Source organism: Gopherus flavomarginatus, chromosome 15, assembly GCF_025201925.1.
Source record: "Gopherus flavomarginatus isolate rGopFla2 chromosome 15, rGopFla2.mat.asm, whole genome shotgun sequence".
Classification (NCBI taxonomy): domain Eukaryota; kingdom Metazoa; phylum Chordata; order Testudines; family Testudinidae; genus Gopherus; species Gopherus flavomarginatus.
In genome coordinates this window covers 3,523,612-3,548,406 of record NC_066631.1, presented here as the reverse complement: position 1 = coordinate 3,548,406, position 24,795 = coordinate 3,523,612, and the positions used below count along the sequence as shown (strand labels likewise).

The 24,795-nt window shown below is 51.4% G+C and overlaps 1 protein-coding gene across 1 annotated transcript in view; it reads left to right on the top strand.

Annotated features, from left to right (window-relative positions):
- Positions 1-24,795, top strand: part of RASAL1 (RAS protein activator like 1) — a 140,497-nt gene that overhangs the window by 16,003 nt on the left and 99,699 nt on the right. Inside the window, exons 2-3 of the mRNA XM_050923892.1 lie at positions 656-904; positions 24,391-24,447. Of these exons, the coding sequence (XP_050779849.1) occupies positions 840-904; positions 24,391-24,447 (122 nt within the window). The 5' untranslated portion in view covers positions 656-839. The remainder of the gene's footprint in view (positions 1-655; positions 905-24,390; positions 24,448-24,795) is intronic.

Genomic DNA, 24,795 nt, shown 5'->3' with positions numbered 1-24,795 from the left:
TCTCTGCTGGCTGCCAGCACCCAGGCAAAATGCTGGTGTGACGGCAAGCGCAGTGCCAATGCAAACTGCAGGCCTGGGAGTGGGGCATGCAGCCCTGCTACCAACCTGGCTCTATTCCCCAGCCTTGGGAATACACCAGCCCTGATTCTATTCAGCCAGCCAAGCCCATCCCAGCCTGTGAGCCTCAGACACTTGCCGGGGAAGTGGCTCCTTTGCAGACAGTTGCAGCTTGACGTGCATGTCAATTCACTGAAGCTGACGTAGGAGGGTGCAGAGGGGGACAGCTGCCCCTCTCCCTGCTCCCCCCTTTGGCTGGGAAGGGAAGGGAGCGTTTCCCCTTGCTGCCGCTAGGAGGCAGGGGAGCTCCACTCTGCTGGCTTCCGCCTGCTCTCCCCGGGCAACCTGTGGCTGCAGACACGATTCTGTTCACTGATCCTCTCGCAGCAGCTCGCCCTGTTTGCCGCTGCTGGTGCGTGGGGAAGAGGAGGGGGCAGCCTGCTTGAGCGCTGGGGCTGCACAGAGAAGCCGCACGGGAGCTTTGCACTGAAACTGACACAGCGACTGGCGGCTTTGGCGCTGGCTGGTCGGTTTCACCTGCCAGCCTGGCGTTGCACTGGCAAGACACGTTTCTACGCGAGACTTGATTTTTTTCTAGACCAGCTGCTGTTCTGATCAGAGGCCAGAAGGGACGCAGGAGCAAGGCGCCCCAAGGCACCGCGCCCCACCAGCCTCCCCGGCGAGAGAGACAGAGGAGGCGAGCGAGTGCCCCGGCTCCGAGCCGATGGTTCCGAGGGACGATCAGCCCCGCCGCTGAGCACTGACCCAAGTTTGGGCTGGGGATGGCCCGGAACACGTCCCTGCATTTCAGGGTGGTGGAAGGACGGAGCCTGCCTGCCAAGGACGTGTGAGTTGGGTTCCCGTGCTAGTCTGTGTGATGTCCCATCTGCAGGGCGCTCAGCTGGGTCGCGGCGGTCCGGGCTGAGGCGGGGGCCACGGGTCAGTGCTGCTCCGCCTCAGGTGCGGCTCCCACTCAGGCACCTGTGCTGCTGGGTGAGGGATCTGGCCCCAAAGAGGCTTGACTTGGGGTGTAACGTGGCTCTCGCCCCTCCCTGAGAGCATCTGGCTGGTGCCCGGACTCCATTTCCATGGAGTAAACTGACCCACTCTCCAGCTGCTGCCCAGTGCTGGGGGGCGGTGGGGGGCTCCTGGCTAGCAGGGGCAGATGTTAGCTTGTGCAGAGCCAGCCTGTTGGCTCAGGACTCCCTCTTCATGCACTTTGGCCTGACGGACCCCCCAGGCTGCCTCCCAGGGAGGAGAGGAGGAAATGGGCTGGAGGTGACGGGGTACATGACCAGATTCGAATTCTGGGCTTGCTCCTTAGCGCTTTCCTGTTCCTTGGTTAATTTTGGCCTGGGTCAGAACCACTCCCCCAGATCCAAAGATTGACATTTGAACCCCTATTTGAATTTTGAAAATGGCCCAAGTTACTGACGGGGTGACCCTGACCTGCAAGGCCCTGAGTACTAAAACCAGATCTGCATCTGGCAGCTGGTCCCATCTCTAGGTGCGTGTCACTTCCAGTGATGTGAAGCCACCACCTCCTGCTGCTAGATTCTAGCTTTGGAGCAGGGCTGGGTGTGGGGAAGGGAAAATATGACCTGGTCCAGCAGTCTCCATCCTGAGCTCGAGTTACTGTTATCACTTATCCAGTTACTATTCTGATTGATATCGATCAATAAATAATGGGATTGCAGCAGGAAGGCTTCAGCATGGTGCTACGTCACAGAGTGGCACTCCCCAGTGCCCTCAGATCCCAGCCCAGAGGCAGAGCAGGAGGTGGGCTGCTTTCCCAGGCATCTGCCCAATGCTTGGCTCCCAGGCTGCATCTTTGGTGTGCAGATGATGCTGACTAGAGGCAGTGATGTCTGGGGAGGCTGGGATTTGGGTTCTGTTCCCAACACCGCTACTGGGTCATTCTGCTCATGTCACTGCCCTGCTCTGTGCCTCAGTTTCCCCATATGTAAAAGAGAGGTAATGAGACTGCCCTACATCACAGGGAGGCTGCAAGTATGAATTAATGACTGTCCAAAGCATGGAGTGTTTGTGCTCCTTGGCTGGATGGCAGCAGAGAGATATACAATGTCACAGCACTATGGTATCAGAGGGGTAGCTGTGTCAGTCTGGATCTGTAAAAGCAGCAAAGAATCCTGTGGCACCTTATAGACTAACAGACGTATTGGAGCATGAGCTTTTATGGGTGAATACCCACTTCGTCGGAAGCATGTAGTGGAAATTTCCAGGGGAAAGTATATATATGCAAGCAAGAAGCAGGCTAGAGATAACAAGGTTAGCTCAATCAGGGAGGATGAGGCCCTCTTGTAGCAGCTGAGGTGTGAAAACCAAGGGAGGAGAAACTGATTTTGTAGTTGGCAAGCCATTCACAGTCTTTGTTTAATCCTGAGCTGAAGGTGTCAAATTTGCAGATGAACTGAAGCTCAGCAGTTTCTCTTTGAAGTCTGATCCTGAAGTTTTTTTGCTGCAGGATAACCACTTTAAGATCTGCTATTGTGTGGCCAGGGAAGTTGAAGTGTTTTCCTACAGGTTTTTGTATATTGCCATTCCTAATAACTGATTTGGGTCCATTTACACTTTTCCGTAGAGACTGTCCAGTTTGTCGGATGTACATAGCAGAGGGGCATTGCTGGCTTATGATGGCGTATATTACATTGGTGGACATGCAGGTGAATGAACCGGTGATGGTGTGGCTGATCTGGTTAGGTCCTGTGATGGTATGACTGGTGTAGATATGTGGGCAGAGTTGGCATCGAGGTTTGTTGCATGGATTGGTTTCTGATTTAGAGTTACTATGGTGCGGTGTGCAGTTACTGGTGAGAATATGCTTCAGGTTGGCAGGCTGTCTGTGGGCGAGGACTGGCCTGCCACCCAAGGCCTGTGAAAGTGTGGGATCGTTGTCCAGGATGGGTTGTAGATCCCTGATGATGTGTTGGAGGGGTTTTAGCTGGGGACTGCATGTGATGGCCAGTGGAGTCCTGTTGGTTTCTTTCTTGGGTTTGTCTTGCAGTAGGAGGCTTCTGGGTACACGTCTGGCTCTGTTGATCTGTTTCCTTATTTCCTGGTGCAGGTATTGTAGTTTTGAGAATGCTTGGAGGAGATTTTGTAGGTGTTGGTCTCTGTCTGAGGGGTTAGAGCAGATGCGGTTGTACCTCAGTGCTTGGCTGTAGACAATGGATTGTGTGGTGTGCCCGGGATGGAAGCTGGAGGCTTGAAGGTAGGCATAGCAGTCGGTAGGTTTTTGGTATAAGGTCATGTTAATGTGACCATCACTTATTTGCACCGTGGTGTCTAGAAAGTGGACCTCCTGTGTAGATTGGTCCAGGCTGAGGCTGATGGTGGGGTGGAAGCTGTTGAAATCGTGGTGGAATTTTTCCAGAGTCTCCTTCCCATGGGTCTAGATGATGAAGATGTCATCAATGTAGCGCAGGTAGAGAAGGGGCGTGAGTAAACGAGAGCTGAGGAAGCATTGTTCCAGGTCAGCCATAAAAATGTTGGCATATTGTGGGGCCATGCGGGTGCCCATAGCGGTGCCACTGATCTGGAGATATATATTGTCATCAAAATTTAAATAGTTGTATGTGAGAATAAAGGCACAGAGCTCAGCAACCAGTTATTCCTAACAGCTTGTATTCCATCTGTGTGTGGGATATTTGTGTAGAGAGCCTCTACATACATGGTGGCTAGGATGGTGTTTTCTGGAAGGTCACCAATGCATTGTAGTTTCCTCAGGAAATCAGTGGTGTCACGGAGATAGCTGGGAGTGCTAGTGGCATAGGGTCTGAGTAGAGAGTCCACATATCCAGACAGTCCTTCAGTGAGAGTGCCAATGGCCGAGATGATGGGGTGTCCAGGATTTCCGGGTTTGTGGATCTTGGGTAGTAGATAGAATAACCCTGGTCGGGGCTCTAAGGGTATGTTGATTTGTTCCGATGCTAGTGTAGGGAGTGTCCTGGGTAGATCGTGCAGTTTCTTAGTGTATTTCTCAGTGGGATCTGAGGGAAGTGGCCTGTAGAATTTGGTATTGGAGAGTTGTTTGGTGGCCTCCTTTTGGTAGTCAGACCTGTTCATGATGACAACAGCACCTCCTTTATCAGCCTCTTTGATTATATGCACTATTCACATTTCTCCATATACCCTGAAGTGGAGCATCCTGACACTTTCCATTGTTGAGCTCTTTTTTCATAACTCAGCTGGAGAAACTCCTGACCTGGATTTTGGCATGAAGTCTCAAGGCCACTGCGGCATAGAGGTGATGCAGTTCCATTGGGGTAAATTAGGTCTTCAGTGCAAGAGCACTTTTCACCAAGCAGTTTCTGCACTGATTAAAGCCCAGCTAGGTCTGTGTGCTAACTCCTCAAATGATCTCGCCTGTTTCTGAAGCAGCAGTTTAGGACTAGGGGTGTCTCTGGTAGGAGAATGGGCAAGCTCCCTAGTCTGTATCTCACTATCAATTGCACTGACTATTCTTTGTATTCCAAAATCTACAGGTCTGATTGTCCCCTGCCTGTCCTTTGCGTGGCCATTCATTCCCGTGTAAATCAGGGTAAACATGCTCCTAGATCATAACTCTCCAGCTATACACTTGAAAGGCTACAGTGACACAACTGCACTGCTTCAGTGTAGACACTACCGACACCAACAGGAGGGGTTCTCCTGTCACAATAGTAAATCCACCTTCCCAAGAGGAGGTAGCTAGATCAATGGAAGAATTCTTCCGTCAACCTAGCGCTATCTGCACAGGGACTTAGGTCAGCTTAACTGTCACTCGAGGGTGTGGAATTTTCACTAATTGTCTAGTGTAGCCCAGCTCTTAGGCTGCTAACCAACAGTGGACTTATTCTCCTCTTGTTTACACTCACGTAAATCTGGAGCTACATCCCTGCCTGATTCTCCATTTCCTAGTGGGTGTTAACACCAGTGGGAAGTCAGCAGATTGGGTACAGAAACCATCATTTAGGTTTGGGAGCAATTTTGATTTTGTCAATGCTCATAATACTTAATGTTTTTGGATTTTTTGGGGGGCGGAGGTCTTCAAGCCCCAGCTTCTGAAGTCATGTGAGAAGACACTTTCATTTGAAAAGAAAAATTAGTTTATATCCTTTATGTAGTGGAAAAAAGCTTGTCAACATAGTGACAGCACAACTTAGCAGCTCAGATGCAAAAACCAGCTTAGAACCAGCCCAGCAAATGTAAGAGAGGTTGTTTGCCTGTTCTCATGATTCTTGGAAGCTTGGAGCTGACCATATTGTGCTGCACACCCACAGTTTGCATGGTTCTAGATACCTGGTTAAGGGGCATGGCAATGAGGAGCCAGGGGCTATGCAGCGAAACTAGTGTGAGAAGAGAATTAGCGCAGTGACATTAACAAAACCTACCTGTCTATCTGAGGCCTGGTCTACACTTAAGATTGACACAGGGTGGTCAGCACTAGAAAATCAGGTCCACTCAGCTCTGTTGCTCAGAGGTGTGAAAAATCCACAAGAGCTCTGTAGGTAAGCTGCCCTGAGTCCCATGCACACAGAGCTAGGACAGGTGAATTCCATCGATCTTGGTACTGCCTCTCGGGAAGGTGGATTCCCTATGCCAAAGGGAGATGCTCTTCTGTCGGCATAGGTAGTGTCTAGACTGAGGTGCTGTAGCACTGTCACTGTAGCATTTCAAGTATAGAAGAGCCCCTAGCTATGTTGCTCAGAGGTGTGAAATCCCAAGTGATGCAGCTATGCCAACTCAACCCTCAGTGTAGCCACAGCCGGGTTGACAGAAGAATGCTACCACCACTCAGGGGGTATGTCTACACTGCGGGATTATTCCGATTTTACAGAAACCAGTTTTGTAAAACAGATTGTATAAAGTCGAGTGCACGCGGCCACACGAAGCATATTAATTCGGCTGTGTGCGTCCATGTACCGAGGCTACTGTCGATTTCCGGAGTGTTGCACTGTGGGTAGCTATCCCATAGCTATCCCATAGTTCCCGCAGTCTCCCCTGCCCATTGGAATTCTGGGTTGAGATCCCAATGCATGATGGTGCAAAGACAGTGTTGCGGGTGATTCTGGGTAAATGTTGTCACTCAGTCCTTCCTCCATGAAAGCAACGGCAGACAATCATTCCGCGCCCTTTTTCCCTGGATTGCTCTGGCAGACGCCATAGCACGGCAACCATGGATCCTGTTTTGCCTTTTGTCACTGTTGCCGTATGTGTACTGGATGCTGCTGACAGACACGGTATTGCAGTGCTACACAGCAGCATTCATTTGCCTTTGCAAGGTAGCAGAGACATTTACCATCCCTATTGCACCGTTTGCCATTGTAAATTGGCGATGAGATGATGGTTATCAGTCATTTTGCACCGTTTGCATTTGGAAATTGGCGATGACGGTTATCAATCCTTTTGTACTGTCTGCTGCTGTCATGGGTGCTTCTGGCTGGCCTCGCTGAGGTTGGCCACGGGCGCATGGACAAAAATGGGAATGACTCCCCAGGTCATTCCCTTCTTTATGTTTTGTCTAAAAATAGAGTCAGTCCTGCCTAGAATATGGGGCAAGTGTACTAGAGAACCAGAGAGCACAGCTGCTCCGGGTCAGAGCCCCAGACATCCCACAGAAATGATGAGCTGCATGCCATTCTGGGGGGGGGGGGAGGGTGTGCCCCTGCAACAACCCCACCCATTGCTTCTTTCCTCCCTCACCCCTCCTGGGCTACCGTGGCAGTGTCCCCCCATTTGTGTGATGAAGTAATAAAGAATGCAGAAATAAGAAACACTGAGTTTTTAGTGAGATAAAATGAGGGGGAGGCAGCCTCCAGCTGCTATGATAGTCCAGGGAGTACAGAATCTTCTTTAGACATGAAAGGGGAGGGGCTGATGGAGCTCAGCCTCCAGCTGCTATGATGAGGACAGATACCAAACCTTCTGTACTGTCTGCTGGGAATGACCGGAAGTCATTCCTAATTTTTACCCAGGCGCCCCCGGCCGACCTCACTGAGGCCAGCCAGGAGCATTCACGGGCTGCTGATGATGATGGATACCAGTCATTTTGCACCATCTGCCACTGGGAAGGGGATGCTGGTGTTCAGCGCTGCAGCACCCCGTCTACCAGCACCATGCAGTAGACATAGGGTGACATTGAAAAAAGGCGAGAAACGATTTTTTCCCTTTTTCTTTTGGGGTGGGGGGAGAAGGGTGTAAATTGAATACATACACCCTGAAACACCCAGGAAAATGTTTTTGACACTTCAGGCATTGGGCGCTCAGCCAAGAATGCAAATGCTTTTCGGAGACTGCGGAGACTGTGGGATAGCTGGAGTCCTCAGTCCCCCCTCCCTCCCTCCATGAGCGTCCATTTGATTCTTTGGCTTTCCGTTATGCTTGTCATGCAGCACTGTGCTGAGTCCCTGCTGTGGCCTCTGTCTATCATAGCCTGAAGATTTTTTCAAATGCTTTGTCATTTCATCTTCTGTAACGAAGCTCTGATAGAACAGATTTGTCTCCCAACACAGCGATCAGATCCAGTATCTCCCGCACGGTCCATGCTGGAGCTCTTTTTGGATTTGGGACTGCATCACCACCCGTGCTGATCAGAGCTCCGCGCTGGGCAAACAGGAAATGCAATTCAAAAGTTCACAGGGCTTTTCCTGTCTACCTGGCCACTGCATCCAAGTTCAGATCGCTTTCCAGAGCGGTCACAATGGTGCACTGTGGGATACCGCCTGGAGGCCAATACTGTCGAATTGCGGCCACACTAACCCTAATCCAACATGGCAATACCAATTTCAGCGCTACTCCCCTCGTCGGGGAGGAGTACAGAAATCGGTTTAAAGAGCCCTTTATATCGATATAAAGGGCTTCGTTGTGTGGATGAGTGCAGGGTTAAATCGGTTTAACACTGTTAAATTCGGTTTAAACGCGTAGTGTAGACCAAGGAGGCAGTATTCCTACCACCCTGGAAAACCACTTCTCTCACTATAGGCTGCGTCTACACTAGGGGCTTAGTGCAGTGTAGCTATACTGCTGCAGTCCCCACAGTGCAGACAAACCTTTAGGATTTTATCCTGCGGCCCATCACCATAGTATCTGAACATTTTCCTCATAAACTCCATAGCAATAGCCAAGTCCCTAGTGGACTTTGTGTTCTCTCTGGCCCTTCTCCCTTTATGGGATTACAACTCTGCTTGCGGTAGGGTTTGGGTGTGTTAGGTTGACTTGTTTCACAAAGTTTTTGTTGGTTCATTGGTAGGGGCTTGTTAGAAAGGAATATCGGTATTGGGGTTTGAGGGCAGAAAGGAGGGTCAGTGTTGGGGATTTATTGGGTAGAAGGGGGGGTGATAAAGTAGGAATCTTCTGTAATATTTTTATGACCCCCGGTGTGTGCCTTGATTTCCCCTATATTTTCCATGGCTACCTGGCAGGGTGTTGCGGAGGACTGTTTGTTCTCACAGCATGCTAAAGCCTGGTCTACAGGAGAAACTATGTTGCTATGGAGTGAGAAAAATCCACACCCCTGTGCAACATAGTTAAGCCAACCTAAGTTCCTGTGTAGACAGTGACAAAGCCCTGGCTGGGATGATTTAGTTGGGGATTCGTCCTGCTTTGAGCAGAGGTTGGACTAGATACCTCCTGAGGTCCCTTCCAACCCTAATATTCTATGATGGAAGAATTCTTCCTTTGACTTAACTACCGGCTCTTGGGAGGTGGATTACCTACGCCAATGGGAGAATCCCTCCTTCCTCCATAGGGAGTGTCTACAGTGAAGTGCTACAGCAGTGCAGCTGTGCTTCAGTAGCATTTTAAGAGTAAACAAGCCCTAAGAGGCTACGGCCATGCCTACACTACACAGTTAAGTTGACTTAAGTTACATCGCCGATCATAAACCGCTGTAATTACATTGCTTGGGCATGTTCACACAACGCTCCTTGTGTTGGCAGAGCGCGTCCACAGTTGGTGCTCTAGCACCAACAGAGAGAGCAGTGCACCATGGGTAGCTCTCCCACTGTGCAAATCACCACCTTCTCCCGCTAGGCATTCTGGAAATGGATCACAGTACATCCCCATGGTGCATTTTTCCCATGCCATAATTCCAAGGACTTCCGACAGTTTCGTGCTGTTTTTCAACTGCCCCTGTGAACTTTGTGCCCGCCATCTTTTCCTAAAAGCATGATCCTGCATTGCTCTCCAATTTTGTCATGAGTGTTGTGAACACAACACGGCTGATCCTGCAGTAATTCATGAGCTGTTACTCTGAACAGGAATCCATGGTGCTTGCCCTGCTGTGTGCCATGAAAAGAAACAATTCAAGATTGATGTTGGCATTCACAGAGCAGCTGCACACAGCAAACTGTTGCTACTGGGCTCGGGAAACAAGCACCGAGTGGTAGGATCATATTGTGATGCAGGTCTGGGATGATGAGCAGTAGCTGCAGAACTTTCATATGTGCAAAGCCACTTCCTTGAACTGTGTGCGGAGCTCTCACCCGCATCCCTGGCACAAGGAAACCAAAATGAGAGCTGCTCCAACAGTGGAAAAATGAGTGGGGATCACCGTGTGGAAGCTGGCAACTCCAGAGTGCTACCGGTCAGTTGCGAATCAGTTTGGAGTTGGGAAGTCCACCGTGGGGGTTGCGTTCTCACAAGCGTGCGGGGACATTAATCGCCTCCTGCTACGAAGAACCATGACTCTTGGAAATATGTGTGAAAGAGGGGATGGCTTTGCAGCAATGGAATTCCCTAACTGCAGCAGGGCAATAGCCCAACTTTGACCCCAGACCATCTTGTGACAGTACATCAACAGAAAGGGGTACCTCTTTATGGCATTGCAGGTGCTTGTGGATCACCCGGGTCGTTTCACAGACATCAATGCGGGATAGTCAGGGAAGGTGCATGTTGCACACATCTTCAGGAATACTGGCCTGTACAGAAAGCTACACGCAGGGACTTTCTTCCCAGAGCAAAGGATTCCAATGGGGGATGTTGAAATGCCTATAGTGATCCTGGGTTACCCAGCCTACCCTTACTCCCATGGCCCATGACACCTTACAGGGAGCACTTCAACAATAGTCTGAGCAGGTGCAGAATGCCCATGGAATGTGTGTTCGGCAGATTAAAGGGTCACTGCCTTTTTGGCAGGTTAGACCTCTCATGGTCATAGCAGCCTGCTGTGCTCTGCGTAACATTTGTGAAGCCAAAGGCAAAATTTCCCCAGGGGTGGAGCGTGGAGGCAGATTGTGTGGTGGCTGATTTTGAGCAGCTAGACACTAGGGCTATCAGGGGGGCTATTTTAGTCAAGGAGGCTTTGAAGCAGCATTTTGACAATGAGCCCCAGTAATGTGTCTTTCTGTAATGAATTAAGCCAGATAGTCTGCCACTGCGTTTGACTTTCTGTTGCAACTACCCTGTGTAGGTCACCAATAAAGAATCACTGTCTTCGTAAAACTCAATTTTTATTAAACAATAAATATCCCTGGGGTGGAGTGCAAGGGTACTGCAAGAGGCTGGGGATGTGAGAGAAATGTGTATGGGGATTTTGAGGAGGGCAAGGAACGCAGTTCTGTAGGGGGGTGGGGGGTCGAACACGCATATGTTCCGCCTGCAGCACAGTCAGGGATCTCGGCGTCTCTGTTTGGTCCTCCATGAGCTTTATTATCTGCTCCTGGCCCTGTCTCCTCTCCTGGCTATCCACTTGTAGTTTATTGTCTCTCTCCATGCCCTGTGATCACTATCAGCCTGATCTGACAATTGCAGAAATTCCTGAAAAATGTCGTCCTCACTGCTCCTCGTTCACCTCCTTATCTAACGGAGGCGCTCCGTCAGTGCGTAGGAGCTGGCCCTCAAGGGCACATCTGCAGAAGCAAAAGAAACAACGCACAGAGTCAGTATTGTGCGTGCACTCAATATTGAATCATAAAAGTTACATACGCCTCTTTCTCGCTTTCCTTTGGCCAGCATGCAGCCCAGCCAGAGCACTAAACATTGTGAGTGCAGCCTGGGCGGGGGTGGGGGTGCAAGTTGAGACAGGGTCTGGATGGTTTCAGAAGGGGATCAGTACAAGCACCTGGGGACATATTCTGAATACTGGCACCATTTTCCATAGGCAGGGATCAAAGTTGAGATCACACTACTGAGGATAACGAAAGATGCAAGGGAGCATCTCCTGCACATGTGCGGCTTCAGACCAGGTCTGCATGCTGCTCGCCTGGGTGCTGCTTGGTTCCTGCACAAGTGTGATGGGGTGGACTGGCCCCAAACTGGGACGGAGAGAGTTAACCCTTCCCTGCTGGCAGAGGAAGCCATGCCCCTGAGGCTCTGCTGGGCATGCTCCAACCAGGAGTCAAGCATAAAAGCCTGCGGAACCACTCAGTCAGGGCTGGCGGCTGGAGAAGGAGGACACCCAGCGGAAGGTCCAGCCCAGGAGCAGTTGCGACCCTTACAGGAGGGAGCTGAGGAGCCAGGAAGCAGCCCCGAGACTGGCAGCCGTGGGAACCCCAGGGAGCATCGGGTACTGAGGAACCTGGAGACCCTGATGCCACAAGGACTGCTACGTTTGGAGGACTAGTAGGAAGTGACCCAGGGAAGGGAAGGGAATGGTGTCATGGTATAATTCCCCACTCTGAACCTTAGTGTCCAAAAGATGGGGTACCAGCATGAATTCCTCTAAGCTCAATTACCAGCTTAGTACTTGTAGCACTGCCACCAAACAGGAATTCCAGTGCCTGGTACACTCTGGTCCCCCCAAAACCTTGCCCGGGGACCCCCAAGACCCAGACCCTCTGGATCTTAACACAAGGAGAGTAAACCCTTTTCCTCACCGTTGCCTCTCCCAGGCTTCCCCTCCCTGGGTTACCCTGGAAGATCACTGTGATTCAAACTCCTTGAATCTTAAAACAGAGAGGAAAATTCACCTTCCCCCCTCCTTCTCTCTCGCACTCCCTGAGAGAGAAAGTAATCCTAACACAGAGAGAAATTAACCTTTCTCTCCCCCTTCCCTCCTTTCTCCCCACCAATTTCCTGGTGAATCCAGACCCCGTCCCCTGAGATCTCACACCAGAAAAAAAAAAATCCGGTTCTTAAACAAGAAAAGCTTTTAATTAAAGAAAGAAAAAACAGTAAAAATTATCTTTGTAAATTTAAGATGGAATATGTTACAGGGTCTTTCAGCTATAGACACTGGGAATACCCTCCCAGCCTAAGTATACAAGTACAAATTAAAATCCTTTCAGCAAAATACAAATTTGAACTCCTTCCAGCCAAATACACATTTGCAAATAAAACAAACATAAGCCTAACTCACCTTATCTACCTAGTACTCACTATTCTGAGCACATAAGAGCCTGTATCAGAGAGTTTGGAGAGAAACCTGGTTGCACGTCTGGTCGCTGTCAGAACCCAGAGAGAGCAACAACCAAAACTAACAGCACACACACAAACTTCCCTCCCTCAAGATTTGAAAGTGTCCTGTCCCCAATTGGTCCTCTGGTCAGGTGACAGCCAGGCTTACTGATCTTATTAACCCTTTACAGGCAAAAGAGACATGAAGTACTTCTGTTCTATTAACCCTTAACTATCTGTTTATGACAAATGGTATCTCCCACCCCTCTGAGGGCAGCGTGTTGCGGTAGGATTCCCTGCTGACCCGTGGCGGATCACGCCGTCACTGACAGGGCCCTGGGTCAGAGCCTGGTGAAGGCGGGTGGACCTGGGCTCCCCTACTGGGGGTCTGTAACTCCCCCCCTTTTGGGGGAGGACATACTTCACCGACCCCTCTCTCTCGCCCCAAAGGTGGTAGACAAACTCCAGCTTCTGGGCTACGCTATCCCCCAAGGGGAGAAAAATTTAGAGACACTGGCCATTAGGCCACACTGCCTTAGGAGCGCACTATACAGACTCTGGCCGCTAGGCCGCGCTATCCCACCGGGCAAAGAGAGTGTAGAGGGACTCGGGCCATTGGGCCAAACTGCTTTAGGAGCGCACTATAGGGACTCTGGCCACTGAGCTGCGCTACCCCATCCGAGGAGGCAGATTTGAGGGACTCTGGCCATTGGGCCATACAGCCCTGACTACCGGGGAGGTAGTAAGACTGATGTAGACGCAGGGAGGTGGGGTTAACCTTGCCACTCCCCCCCCCGAATCAAAGGGGTGATGAGGTAAAGGTTAAGGCCACCATCCTAGACTAGACACACACCAGTCTGGAGACGTACCGGCAGAGGTTGCATTGAGAGAAATATCCAACAGGAGCCAGGCCCAGTAGCCCAGAAGATCCGCAACCTCCTTTGGAGGTGGCTGGAGCCTGACGGCCGTTCTAGTTGCCAGGTGGCCGAGGCTGTGGTGCTGGAGGAGTTCCTCCAGATCCTGCCCACTGGGGGGAAGGAGTGGGTGAAGCGACACCGGCCAAAGACCCTCGCAGAGGCTATGTCTCTCACTGATGGCAGAGATGGAAGAGCGAGTGGTTCTGGAGACAAGGACTTTGGGAGGGGTGACCGGCACCCAGAAGGAGTGGTGCCTAAGGCCAGCGGGGGAGGTCCCAGTTTGCCCTCTCGGCAGTCGGGGTCTCCAACAAACCCCAAGACCCAGGGCCCTTCGGGGGCATGTTTGTGCCGGGACCAAGAAGAACCGTCTGGGGAGTCAAGCCTACTAGAAGGCACCCTATTGGAGGAGGGGAATTGCGATAGATGCTACCAGTGTGGACAAAGGGGCACTCCAGGAGAGAGTGCCCCTGCATGGACTGTAATTATGGACAGGTCCTGATGGCAGACCAACGAGCCTTCGAAGCTGGTGATCCTGGTGCGAGTGGAGGGAACCCCAACCTTAGCACTGGTAGACTCGGGGTGCAGCCAGACCATCATTCGCACGGGACTGGTAGGGGACTCCCTTCCCACCAGAGCCCCAATACAGTCACAATGTATACACGGTGACATGAAGTTGTACTCCACTGTCTGGGTGCAACTAGAGGTTGCCCAACAGGAGGCACATTGCTTGGTGGGGGTGGCCCCAGATTAGTGTACCCTATGGCGTTGAGCCGTGACTGGACGGGTTTCGCCGGTCTTATACCAGGGTGGAGCGGGCAGCCTGAGAAGAGGAAGAGAACCCTCTATGGGAGGCAGGGTTTGTTGGGTCAACCCGGGCCACAAGACCCCTTGGAAGGGACATCGAGGGGGCCCGAAGTAACCAAAGAGAGCCAAGCCCCGACTGATGGTCTGGCAGGGGAAGAGACGAGGTGGCTGGATGTTGAGGGAGATTTCCCAGAGGAACAGAGTGGGGACCCCAACCTTAGTCAAGCCTGGGAGCAAGCGGTCAGCCAGGATGAAGAGGTCCATCCTCGGCAATATTGGCCCCAAGGCCCCCATTTTGAGATCCACAAAAACTTATTTTATCGAGTGGCCCAGGAGCCAGAGACATGAGCCAAGGTGCACCAATTGTTGGTTCCCCGAAGGTTCCAAAGAGGACTGCTCCACCTGGCGGTCCCCTGAGCAGGGCATTTGGGGCGAGAAAAGACCTTCCTAAGAGTAGCCCAATGGTTTTTCTGGCCAGGCATACACCAGGAGGTCTGGGATTACTGTGCCTCTTGCCCGGAGTGCCAGAAGGCCATCCTGAAGGGGGTACCCAGGGCCCTCCTGGTGCCTTTGCCAGTGATTGACATTCCTTTCAAATGGATTGGCCTCGACCTGGTGGGGCCCCTGGAGAAAAGTAGCTCAGGACATAGGTACATCCTGGTCATAGTAGACTATGCGACTGGGTATCCTGAAGCAGTACCCTTACGAACAACTACGACCCTCGTTATCACCAATGAGCTATTACAGATATTTTCCCGGGTGAGATTGCCACGAGAGATATTGACAGACCAGGGGACTAATGTGACCTCTAAGCTGATGGCAGAGCACTGCAGACTGCTGAACATCTGGGCCTTTTATACCTCCATCTACCATCCCCAGACGGATTGATTGGTAGAATGCTTTAATGGGACCTTGAAGGTGATGCTGCGGAAGTTCATGGGGGACGACCCTCTCCAGAGGGACAAGAACCTGCCAGCACTCCTCTGTGCCATACATGAAGTACCACAAGCTTCCACTGGGTTCTCCTCATTCGAGCTCCTCTACAGGAGACACCCCTGGGGGATTTTGGACCTCTTGAAAGAAACCTGGGAGAAGCAGGAGATCCAGGTCAAAGGTTAGGTTCAGTATATCCTCCATCTGAGGGAATGGCTTCAGGAACTGAGCACCCGAGCCAGAGAGAACCTATTACAAACACAACGTAACCAGGAGATCCAGTATAACTGAGGGACAAATAATAATCAGGGGGAGGGATAGCTCAGTGGTTTGAGCATTGGCCTGCTAAACCCAGGGTTGTGAGTTCAGTCCTTGAGAGGGCCACCTAGGGATCTGGGGCAAAATCAGTACTTGGTCCTGCTAGTGAAGGCAGGGGGCTGGACTCAATGACCTTTGAAGATCCCTTCCAGTTCTAGGAGATTGGTATATCTCCAATTATTACCATATTACCTAATCTGCTGTTACTGCCTCCTCTGAGTCTAAATTATTAGCCAAGTGGCAGGGGCCGTTCAAGCTGGTTTGGCAAGTAGGGCCCGTTGATTATGAAATCCAGCTATCTGGACGACAAAGGAACACCCAAGTATACCATGTGAACCTGCTGAAGGCGTGGAAGGACCGCGAGGGTTTTATGATCTCCTCATGCCCCACAGAGCCCAAACTAGGGCCCTTAGCCGGCGAGTATGAGGAACCAGGCATGGTAGACATTGGTCAGGAGCTCAACCCTACACAGGAAGAACAGATACAGCAGGTGGTAGCCGCATTCCCTACAGTACCGTCCGCTCAACCAGGGAAGATGACGGTGACCAGCCACCACATCGCCACTATCCCCGGCCAAAAGGCGAGAGAGAACTGCTGCCCGCTCCCTAAGAAAATGTATGAGACTGTGCAGAAGGAGTGGAATTGATGTTAACCCCTGGGGGTGGTAGCAGAATCAAAAAGTGAGTGGAGAAGTCCCATAGTGCTGGTGCCCAAGCCATATGGTTCGGTGAGGTTTTGCATCAACTTTTGCAAAGTGAACGCCATCTCTTGCTTTGATGCCTGTCCCATGCCTTGGGTGGACGAGTTACTGGAGAGACTAGGAGAGGCAGAATTTATCTCCACACTGGATTTAACCAAAGGGTACTGGCAGATCCCCTGACACCTACCTCCCGAGTGAAGACAGCCTTCCCCACGCCATTCGGCCTTTTCCAATTTACAGTGATACCCTTTGGGTTACATGGTGCTGCGGCTACATTCCAGCAACTCGTAAACCAGGTCCTGAGTCCCCACGGTTTGTATGCTGCAGCACACATTGACGACATTGTCGTTTAGAGCTCCAGCTGGGGGAGACCATATTCAGGACCTAACCAAGGTACTACAAGCCCTGGGCACCGCAGGCCTCACAGCAAATCCATCCAAGTGCCATTTAGGACAGCAGGAAGTGACTTATTTAGGCTATATGGTAGGACGAGGGAAATTACGCCCCATGGTAGATGAGGTACGGGCTTTGAGGGACTACCCCATCCCTAAATCCAAAAAACAGGTGCGATGGTTCTTAGGGTTGGCAGGGTATTGTCAGCGGTTTGTCCCTAATTTCTCGATGCTGGCTGCCCCCTTGACAGACCTAACAAAGAAAACACAGCCCCAGAAGGTCCGATGGACAGCGGAATGTGAATATGCTTTTCACGCACTCCGAGAACAACTGACCTGGGAGCCTGTGTAAACTCAACCCGACTTTATGAAGCCCTTCATTCTCCAGACGGACTCGTCCGGAGTGGGTATAGGAGCTGTGCTGTCGGAAGAGATCGAGGGGGAAGACCACCACATTTTGTACCTCAGCCAGAAACTCTTTCCACGCGAGACACACTACTCTACCATAGGCCCTCGCGGTTAAGTGGTCAGTCGACACACTGCGGGGCTACTTGCTGGGGAACCACTTCTTCTTAGTGACTGATCACACACCCCTCCGCTGGATCAACAGCGTGAAAGAAACGAATGACTGAATTATTTGTGCCTCCAGCCCTATTCCTTTCAAGTGTGGCACAGGCCAGGTAAAGTCCAGGGAAATGCGGACTTTTTCTCCGAGATGGGAGAAGAAGAGGACGAGGCAGTGGAAACTCCTACCACTGTTCTAAGGGGGAGGGTGTGTGACGGGGTGGATTGGCCCCGCACTGGGACTGAGAGACTCTGCCACTATAGAGCCTCCAGCCATTAGGCTGCACTATCCCACTAGGGGAAGAGGGTGTAGAGGGACTCTGGGCATTGGTCTCTGCTGCCTTAGGAGCGCACTATAGGGACTCCAGTCACTAGGCTGTGCTATCTCACCAGGGTAAGAGGGTGCAGAGGGACTCTGGCTATTGGGCCCCGCTGCCTTAGGAGTGCACTATAGGGACTCTGGCCACTGGGTCACGCTACCCCATCCAGGGAGGTGGATTTGAGGGACTTTGTCCATTGGGTCATACAGCGCTGACTACTGGAGAGGTAGTAAGATCGACGTAGATGCAGGGAGTCGGGGTGTGTGTCAGGAGATCCCGGTGTACATTAACAGACTCTTCTGCAGAGCTCCCACTGCGTAACTGCACAGGGGAATGTGAAAGAGATTCAGATAGTACCTAGTGTTAATTTCAATCTCTTCTCCCATGTGCACCACGTAACAAAAAAAAACCCCACCTCTGCCTCATGTAAATCTTGCATTATCAAAGAAAAATGAGTACCGCTCCTGCTTGAGGCACACCAGAGCTGGACTGCTGGGACTAGCTAGACCCCTCCGGAGTCATCATGACACCGGATGAGCCTGTTGCACGTCCTCCTCAAACTGGACCTCCTTGTGGGGCTCTTGGTGGTGCAGGTGGGGTCACTGCCAAGGATGGTGTACCGCTCCTTGTAGAAGCTGCATGTTTTAGGTGCCACACCAGAGAGAAAGGTTCAGAGTAGCAGCCGTGTTAGTCTGTATCAGCAAAAAGAACAGGAGTACTAACACATTTATTTGGGCATAAGCTTTCGTGCAGGGAGTAGAAAATCCAGTAGGAAGATAGATAGATAGATAGATATACACAGAGAACATGGAAAAATGGGTGTTGCCATACCAACTGTAATGCGACTAATCAATTAAGGTGGGCTATTAGCAGCAGCAGAAAAAAAAACTTTTGTAGTGATAATAAGCATGGCCCATTTCAAAGAGTTGACAAGAAGGTGTGAGTAACAGTAGGGGAAAAATTAGCATGGGGAAATAGTTTTTACTTTGTGTAATGACTCATCCACTCCCAGTCCTTATTCAAGCCTAATTTAATGGTGTCCAGTCTGCAAATTAATTCCAGTTCTGCAGTTTCTCGTTGGAGTCTGTTTTTGAAATTTTTTTGTTGAAGAATTGTGACTTTTAGGTCTGTAATTGAGCAAGGAGATTGAAGTGTTCCCCACCTCTCCACAGGGAAGCTGAGCAAAGACCCCAGCTCAAGAACAAAGGCCTGGGAAGGCATGAGGTAGGGGGATAAGAGAGAGCTGCTGGAGGGAGGTGGGGCTCTCTTGCCTGGGACCTGACAGAGATCAGACCGAGAGGGACACAGAGCTTGACCAATGGGGTTCACTGCAGCTCTGCGCTAATTGGCCTGGGCTGGGCTGTGCTAATCTAAGGACTGCCTAGGTTGGGTTCCAGCTGAGTAATAAACCCGCCTGTTGTGACAGTGCTGTCATTGCAAACGTTTAGTGAGGTGCATTAATCCCTGCAGAGTGGACAAGTCTCTTTCTCAGTTGGACTTGCTGAACAGAGCTCCTGATGTGCTGAGTCCCAGAGGTTCAGTCAAAGTAGACAGTGAGGATAAGTGAGCCCCCTTGGGGTCTGGCACGGCGCGGGGTTCCTCCTAGAGACTGTTCCGATCCTGGGGATGCTTGGTGAGAGGGCCAGTGGTGGCGGGTTATTGGATAGGAAGGGGGTCAATGTTGTGAGTTTCATTCTTAAGGTGGAAAGGTCTCTTCAAAAAAAGAAGGATTTGAGGCTTTTTCTAAAAATGGTCAGACTCCGGATTTGCCTGATCTCCAGAAGTTCGTTCCATAGCCGGATCCCGTCAACTGACAGTGCTATGTCCCCAGCTCTCCTATCATAGAATCATAGAAGATTAGGGTTGGTTGGAAAAGGTCTCAGGAGGTCATCTAGCCCCACCCCCTGCTCCTGTGCTAGAAAAGTACCACTTTAAACAAGAAAGCTGAGTCTCCCCATCACCTGACTCTGGGAGCGGCAGATTTCCAGAAAAAAACACCCAATATCATGAGACTGGCAATAAAATAATGAGATCTGGCAACCCCATGAGCCCGTGTACAGCCCCACTAAAGCCAAGGGGCTCCCAGAGTTGCAGAGGTTTGCTCACACATGGATTATTGCAGGATCATGCCCTATATTTCACAGACTCATAGATTCCAAAGCCAGAAGGCACCACTGTGCTCATCTAGTTTGACCTCGCGTATGACACAGGCCATAGAACTTCCCCAAAATAATTCCTGTTTGAACCAGAGCAGATCTTTTAGAAAAGTCTCAGTCTTGATTTAACAATTCCCAGTGATGGAGACTTCACCACAACCCCTGGTAAATTGTTCAGTGGTTAAATACCCTCAGTGTTAAAAATTCACACCTTAGTTGCATCATATATTAACATTAAACAGCTTTGAAACAACATTAGGATGAAAACAAGCCCCCTCCAACACACACAAGAAAGAGTCATGGGTCAGAGTTAAGGGGAGTGAGTTATAATGAAATTGACAACTGTCTAAAATTGGTACATATTCTGAGTTTGATTGTGCAACATGGAAAACATGGCAGCTTAGGTTCAGTAAGTGAGCTGGTCCGTCAGCAGCCCTACATTGCCTTGTCAGGTGAGTTCCTCACTGACTACAGTTCACCTCCTAACTGAGGCCAATTGTCCCAATACTGCTTATTTTCTCCTTTTGTGGAATTTTGAAACTCACTGAAAAGATGAATCCTGAGAAAGATAAAGTCCTCTCTTATCTCTGATTGCAGAGCAGAGAGATGCTGTGTGAAAGAAACCAGCTCTCAAGAATATACGAACAAATCTAACCCCTTGGGTTATATCTCAGCCAGCGAGTTCCACGGAGGTTAATGGAGCTACGCTGACTTTATAGCAGCTTTCTCTGGCTGTTGCTGTGTATTCCCTGTCCAGGCCTGGTTTAGAGCAGTGGTTCTCAATCAGGGGTCCGGGGCCCCCGAGCAGGTTTCAGGGGGTCCTCCAAGCAGGGCTAGTGTTAGACTTGCTGTGGCTCAGGGCAGACAGCCAAAGCCTCACTGCATGGGGCTAAAGCCTGGGGCCCTTAGCCCCACCACCCGGGACTGAAGCCAAAGCCTGGGCAATTTAGGGTAGTCAGGGCAGGGCAGTAACTCCCCAGTGTGTCCGAGGGCCTTGCCCCACCTAATTCTCCAGGGATTATCTTAATTAGGAATGATGCCAGGTTTCAGTGGTAGCCATGTTAGTCTGTATCAGCAAAAAACCCGAGGAGTGGCATCTTAGAGACTAGCAAATTTATTTGGGCATAAGCTTTTGTGGGCTAGAACCCACTTCATCAGATGCATGAAGTGTCTCCCATCTGTTACTCACACTTTCTTGTCAACTGTCTGTAACTGGCCTCTCTCTTACCACTTCAAAAGTTATTTCTCCTCCCTTGCTGTTAATTAATTGATCTCATTAGACTGACCTAACACTTGGTAAAGCACCCCCATCCTTTCATGTATTCATACCTGCCCCTGTATCTTTTACTTCGTACATCTGATGAAGTGGGTTCTAGCCCACGAAAGCTTATGCCCAAATAAATTTATTAGTCTCTAAGGTGCCACAAGGACTCCTCGTTTTTTTTAATTAGGAATGGGGGACCACTGTCTACCCCCAAAAAAAACTTTCTTCCTCCTTGCCACCCTTCACTCCCTCTATGAAGCAATGACTATTTCTAGATCCAAATTTTTGTATCCAGTCCTGATTCCAGCCAAGCCTTGCAGCCCTCAAATACCGTGCACAAAGCAATTCCTCTGGGATTCCTGTTCTAGTCTGCAGGCCTGAGGGTTTTGGGAAGCACCTGCACTGAAACCTGTGGAGCGCTGGCCCAGGTGAATGAGATGGTCCTTTGGCACCTTTCCCCATGCAAGGCTTGGCCTCTTCTTCTGTGCTGCCCCCTGCCCACCCCAATCTGCCCTGGACCCACGGTTTCTGCTCAGATGCCCCCTGAAGAGTCACTTCTCCTTAGAGCCACAGAACCCTAGAGCCTTAGGGTTAAAAGGGCCTGCAAAGGTCACCTAGTCTCACCCCTGCCGAGATGCAGGAGTTGTTGTGTCTAAACCATCCCAGACAGATGGCTCCAGACTCCTTTGGAAAACTTCCAGGGAAGGAACTTCCACGACCTCCCTGGGCGTCTGTTCCATTGTCCTGCTGTTTTACAGCTAGGGAGTTTTTCCTGAGACATAGGGCCTGGCTACACTTGCAGATGTAGAGCCCTGGGAGTTACACCAGCCCTCAGAGAGCACAGTAGAGAAAGCGCTGCCGAGTGCTTATGCTGTCAGCTGCCAGCGCACTGGCATGGCCACATTAGCAGCTCTTGCAATGGCCACAGAGAGCAGTGCATTGTGGTAGCTATCCCAGCATGCAAGTGGCTGCAACATGCTTTTCAAATGGAGGGGGTGGGGTGGAGTGTGACAGGGAGTGTGTTGTGTGTATGCGAGGGGAGATAAAGTGGGTTTTGGGGGGGCTGAGAGCATGTCAGCATGCTGTCATGTAAGTTCAGACAGCAGCAGACCCCCTTTTCCCCCCACCCACCTCACACACAACATTCCACAGTAATGGTTCGCTTTGTCCCGGAGCAGATAAGCAGCCAGCTATCAAAAAGAGCTTTGAAAGGGCATATCCGCATTCCTGCAGAGTTTCCAAAACAGTGACAGGAGTGGCCACTTGATTTAAGGGGATTATGGGATCCAGAGGCCGATCAGAGTGCAGTAAAGCAACACCTCATTCACACTGATGCCCGGACGTTTCAGCCAAGGCACACCAAGCATTATGCTTCTCGCCAAGAGGTGGAGCACCAGAAGCGCTCCAGCTGCAGAGTCCAGGCACTCTGAGTGTCTTGCCAGTGTGGATGGGTCATGCGTTAGGGTGTCTGGGGCTGCTTTAATGCTCTCTAACTTGCAAGTGTAGCCAAGCCCTTAATCTAAATCTGTTCTGCTGTAGTTTGAACCCATTGTCGTTTGTCCTGCCCTCTGTGGCAAGAGAGGGCAAGTTTTCTCCTTCTTTCTTATTGCAGCCTTTCAAGTATCTGAAGACCACTGTCATGTCCCCCCCTTAATCTCCTCTTTCCAAACGAAACATACCCAGTTCCTTCAGCCTTTGCTCATATGGCTGCATTCCAGCCCTCTGGTCTTCTTTGTCATTCACCTCTGGGTCTTTTCCAGTTTCTTCACATCCTGTCCAAGGGCAGCAAGTTATATGGGCCCATGATGCCCATGCTCTAGGAATATTCAGGGCCTGGGAGCCTAGCTCCACCAATGTTTGGGACTGGGTCTCTCCCCCGGCCCCACCTGCTGCCCCTGCGTGCCTCCCCCAGAGTGTCTCCCAGCCCTGCCTGCTGCCCCCGGGTGATTTAAAAGGGTCCAGGGGCCCCTGGCTGCTACCGGCAGCACATCGGAGCTGAGGCAGCTTCCTGCCCACCCTCACTCTGTGCCACTCCCAGAAGCGGGTGGCATATCCCTGTGGCCCTAGGGGTGTGTGTCTCTGCATGCTGCCCCCACCCCGAGCACTGACTCTGCCTCTCGCATTGGCTGGGAACAGTGGCCAATGGGAGTGGCGGGGGCGGTGCATGTGGGCAGCAGCAGGCTGAGACCCTTGCCCCCCTCACTCCGCCTAGGAGCTGCTGCCAGAGGGGTGTGCAGTTCACTTTCGGGAGCCACCCAAGGTAAATGCCACACCCCCCACACTCTGTCCTGCACCCCAACTCCCAGCCTGGAGTCTGCACCCCGCACCCAAACTCCCTCCCAGAGCCTTAGGCAGGTGTGGGGGGATGGGGGAGGAGGGGTGGGACTTGGAGCCATTCTGGACACCACCAAAAATTATACACACCTGCTGCCCCTGATTCTGTCTATACAGCGGTGACCAAAACTGGACACAGTACTCCAGCTGAGGCCTAACCAGTGTGGAGTAGAGTGGTACTATCACCTCCCATGACTTGCAGGCTATGCCTCTGTTAATGCAACCTGAACTTGCATTTGCTGTTTTTGCAACAGCACCACATTGCTGACTCATGCTGAGGGTGTGATCTAGCACAACTCCCAGATCCTTCCCAGCAGTGCTGCTGCCCAACCAGCTATCCCCCAGTCTGTATTTGTGCATTTGGTTTCTCTTCCCTAAGTGGAGCACCTTCCATTTGGCTTTGTTGAATTTCATTTTGTTATCTGTAGCCTAGTTCTCCAATTTATCAAGATCACTTTGAATTTCAGTTCCTTGTGATCCAGACATCAGTGAGCGAGCCTGCAGAGAGAACTGCCAGTTAGCTCCACCCTTTGACTCTCCCAAGATTCCCCACCTTGTCTGCCCTGCTGGCTTGCGAGCTCCTGGTGGCATGGACTGTGCTTTCCCCAGGGCTCTGTTGGCTGGAGCAGGAGCAGTGACCCTTAGCAGCATGGCATGGAGCCCAGGGGGAGGCAGTGTTGCTGTCTCTGGTGGGCCTGGCACCAGAGGATGTGAAGAGTCAAAGCAGTGGCAACTAGGCCATGCAATATGTCAGGGGGGAGAAGGAGTGGAAAGGGATTTGGGGGATGGGAAGTGGGGGAAAGGGACCCTGTGCTTGCTGGCCTGTGCTTTCACCAGGGCAGTGGGAAGCTGTGCTGATGCAGTGCATTGCCTCTTACGGAGCCCAGCAGACCTTAAAGGACCAGGGCACAGGTCAGCTGACATTCCTTTGGGAGTGCTACCCCATGCTCCGGCCAGGCTCCCCGATGAAGGGAAGCAGCGGTGCCCTTCAGGGTGAACCCCAAGGGTTCCTGGGGATCTTGCTGGTGTGATGGAATGCCCTCTCTCCTCCCCCACCAAGGCAGAGCATCTCGCTGCCTGTGCCAGGCTCTGTTATGCCTGTTACAGGTGCTGCGCACCAGCTCGCAGCTAGAACCACCCACTGGATCTAGCTGCCTTCTTCAAATGCTCTGCAAACAGTGCTCCCCCTGGTGACCTTGGAGGGCTGCAGAGTCCTGCGGGAGGCGCTTTGACATCACAGATACCAATACCCTGCTTCATACTAATCTGCCTGCTTATTTGGTTTCTCTCCCCAGGTCTGGCACCAGCGACCCCTACTGCATTGTGAAAGTCGACAACGAGGTGGTAGCCAGGTGAGTGTGCCGTGCTGGGGGCCCTGGGGATGGGCCAGGCCAGCACAGTCAAGGAAGGGCACTGGCACTGCCGGGGTTCGATGCTGGGTGACGTGGCCCAGTGCGATACAGACTGGTGTGCAGAGCAAAGCGCTGGTCTCTGCTCACTCAGCTGTCTCTGCAGGCGTTGATTTCCTGGGGGGTCTGCACTCTGCTGAGAAGGGCCCAGCCCTTGCTCATGGCTTCAGTGTATTTGGGGACAGGGTTAAAGCCCATTGCGTCCCACCACCATCAGGGGATGGAGCCATATTGGAGCCTGGCCGCTTGCCCCCAGCATGGTTACCTTGGCAGTGCTGATGGGGTCTCTGG